This window comes from Ictidomys tridecemlineatus, chromosome Y (assembly GCF_052094955.1).
Source record: "Ictidomys tridecemlineatus isolate mIctTri1 chromosome Y, mIctTri1.hap1, whole genome shotgun sequence".
NCBI classification, from domain to species: Eukaryota; Metazoa; Chordata; class Mammalia; order Rodentia; family Sciuridae; genus Ictidomys; species Ictidomys tridecemlineatus.
In genome coordinates, this window is record NC_135494.1 from 1,340,396 (window position 1) to 1,353,015 (window position 12,620).

Here is a 12,620-nt window from a genome sequence, read left to right on the forward strand (position 1 = left end):
GCATTCTAAGGTAATTGTACTCACAAAAGAAGTTCTTGAGAGAATCTGAGAAGGTCATATAATTTGTAAAACAGACCAACCCAAGAAGTATACACAATTTGAAATGTATTTATTCTTAAAGGATTTTTCCACCAGAAATATATACTTAGGTGTGACAGATATTCAGTTTTTTCAAAGTACTGGGCATGCATAAAGTATATGTAATTGAATGTGAATATCACTACTTGGATAATCTCAATAGAGAGGCTGCATTGCAAAGGAATGTTTCCTTTCAATCTCTTGGTTTTCAAGAAATTTGAACAAATCAGAAAACCTAGCCTTTACCTGATGTTGGTAGTATTGTAAGCCTGGGACCTATAAATCAGTATAGAATCATGAATGAATCCAGCATTGATAATGTGCTGACATTCTTCGAAGAAGCCATATAGTAAACTTAAAAGGCCAAGGAGATAGTGTGGAGAAACTTTGAATGAGATTCCAGTTCTTAACTGAACAAAAAAAAAAATTTAATAGAGTAAGTCCATGAGGTTGTCATATGTGTGCCAAAGACTCATATGCCCTTCATTCCTTCATAGGCACATCACATCTCACTCTGGACACAAATGCCACAAGCATGATGAATGTGAAGACAAGCCATGCGAATTTAAACAGTACAGGCAATCCCTGGTTTTGCTCAAAAGTGTTCACACACAAATGTTAATACAAACTGGAGAGGGACCCTATGAACGTACAGTATGTGGGAAAGTCTCCAGTTGTTCCAGTTACATTCAAAGGCATGAAGATACTCATACTGGGTGGCAACCCTATGAATATCAAAAATGTGCTGGAGCCTCTTCTTCTCTCCCAGATGTTCAAAGACAGATGAGAACACACAGAGGAGGTAAACATTTTCAATGTGAGGTATGTGGGGAAGCCTTTCATTTCTCCTCTTTATTTAGAAAACATGAAAAAATTCATTCTGGAAAGAAACTCTATCAATGTAAAGAAGGTGGTCAAACCTTTATTTCACACACAAGTCTTCAAAGGCACAGGATCACACACACGGGGAATGTACCTTTCAAATGTAAGGTATGTGGGAAAGATTTTGCTTATCCCAGTTCACTTAGAATACTTCACAGAACACATATTGGAGAGAACCTCTATGAATGTAAGCAGTGTGGGAAAGCCTTTGCTACATCCCATAACCTTCAGATTCATGGGAGAACACATATCGGAGAGAAGCTTTATGAGTGTAAGCAGTGTGGCAAAGCCTTTGCTACATCTCATCAGCTTCATAAACATCGAAGAATACATACAATAAAAAAGCCCTATGAATGTCAACAATGTGGAAAAGCCCTTACTACTGCCTTTGGCCTTCAGATACATGAACGAACTCATACTGGAGAGAAGCCCTATGAATGTAAGCAGTGTGGGAAAGCCTTCACTCAGTCCTCTGGCCTTCACTCACATGAACAAACTCATACTGGAGAGAAGCCCTATGCATGTAAGCAGTGTGGCAAAGCCTTTGCCACATCCAGTTACCTTCACAGACATGGAAGAACACATACTGGAGAGAAGCCCCATAAATGTAAGCAGTGTGGCAAAGCCTTTGCTATATTCAGTTACCTTCAGTCACATGAAAAAACTCATACTGGGGAGAAGCCATATAAATGTGAGCAGTGTGGAAAAGCCTTTTCTACATCTAGTCACCTTCATATTCATGGAAGAAGACATACTAGAGAGAAATGCTCTGAATGTCAACAATGTGGAAAAGTCTTCACTACTTCCTCTGGCCTTCAGATACATGAACGAACTCATACTGGAGAGAAGCCCTATGAATGTAAACAGTGTGGTAAAGCCTTCACTCAGTCCTCTCACTTTTACTCACATGAAAAAACTCATACTGGAGCAAAGCCCTATGATTGTAAGCAGTGTGGCAAAGCCTTTGCTACGTCCAGTTACCTTCACAAACATGGAAGAACACATATTGGAGAGAAGCCCCATAAATGTATGCAGTGTGGCAAAGCCTTTGCTATATTCAGTTACCTTCAGTCACATGAAAAAACTCATACTGGGGAGAAGCCATATAAATGTGAGCAGTGTGGCAAAGCCTTTGCTACATCTCATCAGCTTCATAAACATGGAAGAATACATACCAGAGAAAAGCCCTATGAATGTCAACAATGTGGAATAGCCCTTACTTCTTCCACTGGCCTTCAGATACATGAACGAACTCATACTGGAGAGAAGCCATATGAATGTAAGCAGTGTGGGAAAGCCTTCACTCAGTCCTCTAGCCTTCACTCACATGTAAAAACTCATACTGGAGAGAAGCCCTATGCATGTAAGCAGTGTGGCAAAGCCTTTTCTAGATCCAGTTCTCTTTACATTCATGGAAGACTGCATACTTCAGAAAAGCCCTATGCATGTAAGCAGTGTGGCAAAGCCTTTGCTACATTCCGTTACCTTCAGTCACATGAAAAAACTCATACTGGGGAGAAGCCCTATAAGTGTGAGCAGTGTGGAAAAGCCTTTTCTACATCTAGTTACCTTCATATTCATGGAAGAAGACATACTAGAGAGAAATGCTCTAAATGTCAACAATGTGGAAAAGTCTTCACTACTGCCTCTGGCCTTCAGATACATGAACGAACTCATACTGGAGAGAAGCCCTATGAATGTAAGCAGTGTGGCAAAGCCTTTTCTACATCCAGTTCTCTTCAGATTCATGGAAGACTACATACTGGAGAAAAGCCCTATGAATGTAAGCAGTGTGGCAAAGCCTTTGCTAGATCCGATTATCTTCAGATTCATGGAAGAATGCATACTGGAGAGAAGCCCTATGAATGTAAGCAGTGTGGAAAAGCCTTCACTCAGTCCACTAACCTTCACACACATGAAAAAACTCATACTGGAGAGAAGCCTTATGAATGTAAGCAGTGTGGCAAAGCCTTTTCTAAATTCAGTTCTCTTCAGATTCATGGAAGAGTGCATACTGGAGAAAAGCCCTATGAATGTAAGCAGTGTGGAAAAGCCTTTGCTACATTCAGTTACCTTCAGTTACATGAAAAAACTCATACTGGGGAGAAGCCTTATAAATGTGAGCAGTGTGGAAAAGCCTTTTCTACATCTAGTAACCTTCAGATTCATGGAAGAAGACATACTAGAGAGAAATGCTCTGAATGTCAACAATGTGGAAAAGTCTTCACTACTGCCTCTGGCCTTCAGATACATGAACGAACTCATACTGGAGAGAAGCCCTATGAATGTAAGCAGTGTGGGAAAGCCTTCACTCAGTCCTCTCACCTTCACTCACATGAAAAAACTCATAGTGGAGCAAAGCCCTATGATTGTAAACAGTGTGGTAAAGCCTTTGCTACATTTCCTACACTTCACAGACATGGAAGAACACATACCAGAGAAAAGCACTATGAATAACAACAATGTGGAAAACCTTTTGCCACATCCTGTCTGCTTCACACACGTGAAAGAACAGATACTGCAGAGAAATTGTATACATGAAAACAATTGGTAAACTTTTCTGTTATTACTGTTTTACTCATATACATGTAGGAAGTTACTGGAGAAAAATTTTTTGAATGTAAAACCTGGTAAATCAATATTTCATGTCATCCTCAAAGACAAGGAAGTACTCACACTGTTGAAAATATGTGTGTGTGTGTGTGTGAGAGAGAGAGAGAGAGGGAGAGACAGACACTGGGTATTTAATCTGGTTGTGCTCTACCACTTAGCTATATTCCAGTTACTTTTCATTTTGAGATAGAGACTTGCTGCATTTCTTAGCGTTTTTCTAAAGTACTGAGGCTAGCCTCCAACATTGATCCTTCAGAATCAGCCTCTCAAGTCTCAGCAATTAAAGGCATACACCACCACTTCCAACTGAGTAACTCTTTAAATGTATAAAATTATCACAAATCATCCCATTTTCCCTATTGCCTTCAAAGCCATTTCATTCACATTGAAAAATAAACCCTCTAAATGTAAGCAGTGGGGCAACACCTTTGCTACATCCCATCAGCTTCATAAACATGGAAGAATACATTCCAGAGAAAAGCCCTGGAATACATACCAGAGAAAAGCTACATCCTATCAACTTCCCCTCCAGCCCTGTTTTTCTTCTCATATATGAAAACACACAGAGAAGCCCTGTGAGCGTGAGAAGTGTGAGAAATCTAGTTTTCTCAATCTTTTACTAAGGCCTCAGGAGATTCTTTTGGAATAAAAAGAATAAATCCTATGCAAAAAAAAATATGAGTTGTTGAGCTGTTCTAGTTTTATTCGTTTGTATGAAAGGACTCATACTGTAGAAAATGCTGAGGATAAGCCATGTGAGGCAGTATTCAGCTTTCAGAGTTTTCTTCAAAGACATAAAGAATTCACATCTAGGAAGATCCTTTTTCTCTCTTTCAATTGTAGTAAGACAAAATTGTAGTAAGACTTTCAACTTTCCAGGTCCCTTAGAACAGCATTTAAGAAACCACACTGGAGAAAAGCCCTGTGTGTAGACATGTGGTTGGACCTTTGCTTGTTTCAGATCCATTTGAACTTGTTCAGACTTGAGGATATTTTTATTTTATTTCATTTTATTTATTTATTTTGAGAAAAAACTGTAGGTGTGTGAAAAGGTTTGTGCCTTCATTTCTTTGTTTATCTATTCAGATGTACCAAAAATGCACCCTGGGTTGAGGAGGAGCATTGCATCAGCATGAAGATTTTAAAACAACATGTTTTTCTTGGTTAAATCTCTCTTATTTTTAGATTCCATTTTCCTGTATTTTAAATCTTTTGTGTCTAATGTTTGATTACATATTCTGTATGTTAGTTTAGGCCTCTCCACTCCAAAGTACAGATTGGTGAAATGTCTCTTCTGAACTTCTTTCTCTCTGTCTTTGTTCACATTTCACCCAGGAGTGCTCCACCACTGAGTTTCTCCACAGTCTTTTTAAAACTGGAGTGAGGCTGGCAGCTGGCACTATAGGTATGTGTCTGTGAAACCTGAAGCTGGCCTCTTTCTTTTCCTTGATTGCTTATTGAGCTGTTGATGACTCTGGGACCCCACTCTTGTCACTTGTGCTTGTTCTAAGTCTCATGTATTGTGCTGTATGTAAGCACATTAAAGAGCATTATAACATAATGTCATTTGTGTATATTACTTGGAGAGGCACTTTCTCAAAATATGTTTTGCCCTATGCTTGAGTAGCTTTCTCTCTTCTTTCCCCAGTTCTGGCGACCCAATCCTGCCTTGTGCATTCTAGGCAGGCATTCTTGCATCCAGCACTCTCATAGCTCAGGTGATGAGTTTTCTGGTGCTGTGTGTGTGGACTCCACTGATGACCACATCAGCAGATGCAGCTCTGCAGGTGTTTCCTCCACAATTGCAGATGGTCTCTTCCTTCTTAAAGGTCTTTTATACCAGTGAATTTTTTTTAAAAAACTACATCCAACTTAGCTTTTCTTTTTTTTTTCTTTAAAGGGAGAGTGAGAGAGAGAGAGAGAGAGAGAGAGAATTTTTAATATTTATTTTTAGGTCTCGGCGGACACAATATCTTTGTTGGTATGTGGTGCTGAGGATCGAACTCGGGGTGCACGCATACCAGGAGAGCACGCTACCACTTGAGCTGCATCCCCAGCCCCCCAACTTAGCTTTTCTCCCCATGAATAATACTTAGGTGGAATATTCTAGAAAACTCAGGCTTGATTTCTCTCTGTGTTTAGAGTAGTTCAGTAGCCCTGAGAAAATTGTGTGATGGTTTAAGGTTAAGAAAACCTACTTAATACACTCTGCATGATGAAAGGCTTGGTAAGGAGTGTCCCAGTCTGATGTGCTAATATAGTGGCACTTCTTTCTCCACCAAAGATTCTTAAATTAGCTTCTCAAGAGATCTTCACCATAATTTTCTTTCAACAAAATGTCAGAGCAGATTTTGCAAAGATCTCAATGTGGGTTATAATACAGACTTCTGCTTTCGTGGTAAAGCTTGGCAGACCTCTGACTAATCTTATAATTGGTACACAAAGTACTTTCTGTGAAATTAAAAAAAAATTCTTCACGTATACACCTACAGAAAATATAAACCTCTATCCCTGTCCCACTGGGTGTAAATGAAGATCAATGAAATTACAAGCAGTGAACCAAAAAATTTGAGGTGATAACCCTCAGAACCCTGCAGCTAATAAATCTAATCCTGGAACATCCTTGGGTGTCTAGCTTCATGTGCCCTACATCACTGATGTAGCTACAGCCTCCCTTCAGGTGACATTGTGCAGTACATGCTGGGGAAAGGGCTGTTTCCTCTCAGGCTAAAAAATTAAAGTGAACAACTCAAAGCTGTGGAGACACATTTTCTATCATGTCCAACTACAGCATCAACTAGTTATGAAAATTAAAGGTTTCCCTGGCTCATGGGCATGAGGATCTGGGAAAGGGCTTTCGGGGATGAGGGATGGGGACATGTGCTCTTTTCATAACCTTCCTGGGATCCCAGGAAGAGGATCCCAGTTTTCCCATCTCATCAGAGCTGGAGGGACTCATTGGAGCTCCTTAGGCCCCAGCTTCACCTGCTGCAGAGGAATAGGGTGCACCTGACCTTGTGTGAGGAGCTTCTTCTACTGACAGGGCTTTGACCTGTAGGCCAGGATGAAAGGTTAAGAATGTAAAAGTTATATTTTGTTTTTTTGGTTGAGTTTAAGTTCTGTTTTCCTGAAATCTGAAATTTATGTAGGTCTCAGAACAATTCCCGCAAATACCCTTAAATGTATGTTGAGAAAAGTCTCCCGACCATCTGGTTGCTCTGTACAAACAACCCATCCCGGATTCCCTGACCTACACATGGACTCCCCAGTTCAAACCATGTATATAAGCTCTGCTTAAGTTGTTCTTGGCCTCTCAGCTCCTCTCAAGTGAGCGCTGAGACCCAGCATGCTGGACCCCCAATAAACCCTCTGCTGTTGCATGAGACAGTCTCTTGGTGGTCTCTTCCTCTGATGTTCGCCCGACCTTAACAAGGAGGCTGGGTGTTCGAAGGGCCATCCTCAGAATCATTGGCCAGTCTCCTCACCCCCACGCCTCATTGTGCTTCAGCTGTCATCATTCAACAGTGACCACGTGTCCCTGTCATGTGGAAGAAGGTCCCAAGCATCACCAACATGCAAGTGGAAGAGGCCACAAATCATTTAACTTGGGAAACCAGGAGGCCTGAGACTGAAGCCATCCAAGCCTCTCTGACCAAACCCAATTAGGAGACAACCCTGGGCAGAGCATAGTTTTGGTGTCCTCAGCCAGAGCAGCATATCAACACATGTGTGGCCACCTCCTCCTCTGACCCGCTTCGCCAGAAGGAAAGCAAGCCTCTGGTGAGACACACCTATCACAGAAACCAGGGATAGAGCCAGGACACCTGTCCAGCTGTATAAATTCTGGAACCCACGTGTAGCGTGAGCTTTCCCCAGAATAAGGCAGAACTCCCACTCCCAGTATCTTTAATTTTCCCTTTAAAACCAGAAAAAGGGGGCTGAGAGGATTCATCAGGTGTTTTTCTAGACAGGCATGTAGTATGAATGGGCTGGCAGTGGAGTGGGCAGCAGAGTCTCAGTCCTCTCCTCCCACTCCAAATCCCCCTCCAGGGAAACACTTGTGTCTCGGCTGTTGGGCTGCCTTTGCTGCCAGAGGACAGTCCCACCTCAACCCCAAGCCCTTTGTGGCTGTCCTGACCATGGGAAAAGTGGTCATCCCTCAGGGCTGTTTGACACATCTCTGGGTCTCATGTTCCTACTGGATTCTTTGAATTGCCCAGAGCTCAAGGGTGTATGCACCCAAGTAGCCAGAATTGAAATCGGGGGCAGAGTTGTGTCCAGTTCTCACCATATTTTTTGTTCTGGGTCCCAAGGGCTGATGAAACATGGGGATGACGCAGGCCTAGGATTATCACTGTCCTGGAAATGGATTTTGAGAGGTCTGTGCAAAACCCCAGATCACATCAGCAACCCACGTGGCCTGGGACATGATCCCCACTTAAGATCTGTCCTGGGCAGGAGCAGCCTCCAGAACTCAGCCTTCACTTGGGAGGAAAATGGAATTTTTGTCATTCTGTCATTGCTTCACTGCCTATTGTCCTCCTGGCACATGACTCTTCTGTTAGACATGAGGTCCTCTTTCAGGTGCCAAAGTCAGCTTGCATTTTCAGCTGACCCTGAAATGGTTCATATTGTTAAGAACATAAAAGGAGCATACAGGTTGCCTTTATGTCCCAGGGAGGCTACAAGTTTGGATCACCTAACATTGTGTGGACTCTACACGCTTTGGTGTCTACTGGAGTGTGTTTTGGGTTTCTGCAATAGCAAACCCAAACAAACACAGAATAACCAAATTCTACACTCTAATTGACATCAAACTAAGGACTTTCCATCTCATTAATGGAATATTTTCCTTTGTGCCAGGTGTGGTGGTGATACCTCAATCCCAGCCTCTAGGGAGGCTGAGGTAGGAGGATCAAGAGTGTACAGCCAGCCCCAGCAAAGTTGAGCTGCTAAGCAACTCAGAGAGACCCTGGCTCTAAATAAAATACAAAATGAGGCTGGGGATGTGGCTCACTGATTGAGTGCACCTGGTTCAATCCCTGGCACCCCCATCTCTCTCCTCCAAAACAAGCCAACTCTTTCTTCTGATTGGCAGAATCCCGGTCTCTGGACAGTAGTCACTGTGCTGCTCCTTTGCTAGCAAACCATTTTTTTCCCTGTAAACTCACAGCTGTGTCCTTATTATTGGATTGGCATTGGGAAAGAGGATGGAGCATTCAGGAACACCTTAACATCTTTTGTCCATGTCTCACAGCTGTTCTGTCTCAGTTAATTGTGGCTTTGAAACATTTTGCCTAATTTTGGAAAGGTACTACAGGAGAGATGACTCATGGTGTCTGCGTGCAGCCTGGGTTCGATCCTCAGCACCACATAAAAACAAAGATGTTGTGCCTGCTGAAAAACTAAAAAATATATATTAAAAAAAACATTACAAAGCTCTTGACATATCATATTTCATACATTAGATTCAAGTTGGTTATGAACTCCCAATTTTACCCCAAATACAGATTGCAGCATCACATTGGTTACACATCCACGTTTTTACATATTGCCATACTAGTCTGTTGTATTGTGCTATCTTTCCTATCCTCCACTATCCCCCCTCCCCTCCCCTCCCATCTTCTCTCTCTACCCCATCTACTGTAATTCATTTCTCTCTGTTTATTTTCCCATTCCCCTCACAACCTCTTATGTGTAATTTTGTATAAAAATGAGAGTCTCCCTCCATTACCATGCAATTTCCCTTTTCTCTCCCTTTCCCTCCCACCTAATGTATCTGTTTAATGTTGAGCTTTTCTTCCTGCTCTTCCTTTCTGCTCTATTCTTAGTTGTTCTCATTATATCAAAGAAGACATTTGGTATTTGTTTTTTAGGGATTGGCTAGCTTCACTAAGCATAATCTGCTGTAGTGCCATCCATTTCCCTGCAAATTCCATGATTTTGTCATTTTCTAATGCTGAGTAATACTCCATTGTGTATAAATGCCACATTTTTTTAATCCATTCATCTATTGAAGGGCATCTGGGTTGGTTCCACAGTCTAGCAATTGTGAATTGTGCTGCTATGAACATTGATGTGGCAGTATCCCTGTAGTATGCTCTTTTAAAGGTCTTCTTTTTTCATTTTTTATTTTATTATTATTTTTTTATTTTCATTTTCATTTTTTATTATCATTATTATTTTTGTAAAAAATTTTTTTTTCTTTTCTTTCTTTATTTTCTAATTTTCTTTGTTTCTTTTTGTTTCTTTTGTCTTTTCATTTCTTTTCAATTTTCTTATTCCCCCTTCCTTGAATTCTACCCGCCTTCTCTCATTCTCTTTAGTGACTTCTTCCCTGCCCTTCTAATATTTTTTATATATTTTTAATTGTTGTTTGCTTCTGTGGTGAGGTTAAAACCCAGGGCATCACCCGTGCTGGGAAAGCAGTCTCCCTTAGCCAGAGCTCAATCCCAGGTGTTACCCTTTGTACCAAGTTCCAAGCAAAGGCTTCCCACCTGGATTAGTTCCCTGCTCAGGAAATAAGCTCCATCTGAAAAGGCCTGGGGCCAAGGATCTGCCACTCTAGGCAATTTTGGTTAGTGATTGGTTAACCTTAGCTGTCAATCACAATGCAGAGGCCTGACTAGAGGCGCCCCATTAGGGATGCTGGGGTGGAACTGTCCAATCAGATCTGGACCAGAGGGGAAGGGCGGGCTTTGGAAATCTCGCGGGCTTTTCTTCCTCACCAACTCTGCTCCTCCCTTTCCGGGCCCCAGGAGCTCTGCCAACAGGCCTAGGGGATTCTGAGCAGCGTGTGCTTCCCTCTATCTCTGGTGCCTTGAGGTCCTCGAGAGAACACTGTGTCCTCTAGAAAGACAAAAATGGTGAGTATGTGAGGAGGGCTGAAGGGACATGGTCAGCACCTGCCTTGGGGCCCCCGCAAAGGGGTGAGCTGCAGAGCCTGGCGGAGTCACCTCTGGAGGTTGCCCTGGGTCTCTGTCCCCTGGTCCTGGGGGTTGGGCTGGATGGTAGAACCTTGAAGTCACCTCGCTGGCGGCTGACTCTAAGGCTCTGCCACTGATCCCGTGGGGTGAACTGGGTTTTGGGTGCCCAAGGTTGGTGCAGAGGGTGCAGCCTAGTTTTCCAATGCGGATGGCCCTGCGCTTCTTCTCTCTGGCCCCTAGGATTGGGCTGGGTATCCAGTCCCTGAGGTCAGCTGTAAAGCATGAGGCCCAGTTCCTGCTGGCAGGTGGCCCTGGGTCCTGTCCCTTGGCTTCCATTGTTGAATGGGCGGCTGTTGTCCCCAGCTTCCCCTCCCCTCCCTGCTGGTGGCCTGCCCCCACTCTTCCAAACGTGTAGGAAGCAGGATGGCAAATCCACTTTCCTTCCCCCAGTTTAGTTCCCCTGAAAGCTGCTGTAGGTCTTTCAAATTGCAGTTCCCTCCTGTGTTCTAAAATGCCCCATCTTTTCCACTTCCCGTCATAAATATCTGGTCTTCCTCCTGCGTTTCAAATGGACACAGTCTATTACTTTTCACTTTTTCTCTACTGATATATTTCAAACAATGTTTTGTTTTTGTATTGAAGTTCAAAACTAGAGGAGCTTTATCAGTGAAATCCTCAGGCATACCCCCCCAATTTAAAAAAAAAAATGAGATTGTATCCCAGTTGCTTGGGACACTGCCCTCCAACTTTTTTGTTTTTTTTGAGAGAGAAATTTTAATATTTACTAATTTTTTTTTTAGTTTTGGGCAGACACATCTTTATTTGTATGTGGTGCTGAGGAGCCAACCAGGCCGCATGCATGCCAGGAGAGTGCACTACCACTTGAGCCACATCCCCAGCCCAGTCCTCCAACTTGTGATCCTCTTGCCTCAATCTCCTGCGTCCCTGGAATTACAGGCCTGTGTCACTGTCCCTGGCAAGAATAACACTTTTGTTTTCTGTTTCTGAATGTCATACTTGATGGAAAAGAATAGTCATTTGACACATGCTTTGTTCCCATAACATAGCTACTTTAAATGAAATAAGGCAGTGGGTTATTGGTACTAGGGATATTGAATCTTGGTTTACATCCACAGCCCTTTTTTGTTTGTTGGTTGTTTGTTTTTGGCAGAGTTATTTATTTATTTTACTTGGTTTCCATTACTTATACATGACAGTAAAATGCATTTTGACACATTATACGGAAATAGAGCGTAACTTCTCCTTTTTCTGGTTGTACCTAGTGTCCATTCACACTGGTCATGTAGTCACATATGCAAATAGGATAAAATGTCTGATTTATTCTCAGGCTCTTCATCTCCAGCCCTTTTAAATTTTGTTTTCAAAGTGGATCTGGCTATGTTGTCCATCCTTGCCTGGAACTTGTGATCCTCCTGCCTCAGCTTCTCTAGGTGGTGGAATTAAAGGCACTGGCCACCATACCTGAGGAAAATAGTTTATTTTGACCCAAATACTAATGACCTTACTCAGGAATGTGGATTCAACTTATCCTGAATGATGTATGTGTTTTAATAAGGAAGAGATTACATTTTTTTTTAAATACCAGGGATTGACCCCAGGGTTACTTAAGCACCGAGCCAGATCTGCAGCTCTTTTTATATTTTATTTTCAGCCATGATGTCACTAAGTTTCTTAGGGCCTCACTAATTTGCTGAGGCTGGCTTTGAATTTAGCTGTTCTCCTCACCTAGTCAAGCTGCTGAGGTTACAGTTGTGCCCCACTGTGCTTGGCTGACAAGGTCATTTGTAAAAGAAAGTTATACATGAATACATTAACTGATTGCATTGGTAGGATCATCAGATGAGTGGCTACAGAAAAACGGGGTGGGGAGTTTCTTCTGTAGGTCTCTTAAGTACATTGTTAGCTTTGGAAGATGGTGGTTATATGTCAGGTAAGGTTGGTAATATATTCTGAGAAGTGCATTTTTCTGAGAATTTGGGACTAATATAGAAATTAAGGTAATTGGCTATGAAAGGGCTTAAGATATCAGATGAGAATTTTTGCCATCCATCCAGGACCCCATTTTACAATCCTCATGGCGGTGTAGTTTCCCAAAGTCAC

The 12,620-nt window shown here is 42.3% G+C and overlaps 1 protein-coding gene across 1 annotated transcript; it reads left to right on the forward strand.

Annotated features, from left to right (window-relative positions):
* The first annotated feature begins 589 nt into the window (after positions 1-589).
* On the forward strand, positions 590-5,134 carry LOC144371959 (uncharacterized). The gene has a single exon (XM_078035317.1). The coding sequence runs from the start codon at positions 694-696 to the stop codon at positions 3,415-3,417; it is 2,724 nt and encodes a 907-aa protein (XP_077891443.1). The 5' UTR covers positions 590-693; the 3' UTR covers positions 3,418-5,134.
* The last annotated feature ends 7,486 nt before the right edge of the window (positions 5,135-12,620 follow it).

Excerpts from the sequence above, each read along its gene's own strand:
- LOC144371959 (XM_078035317.1), top strand. The coding sequence starts at position 694 with ATGTTAATACAAACTGGAGAGGGACCCTATGAACGTACAGTATGTGGG.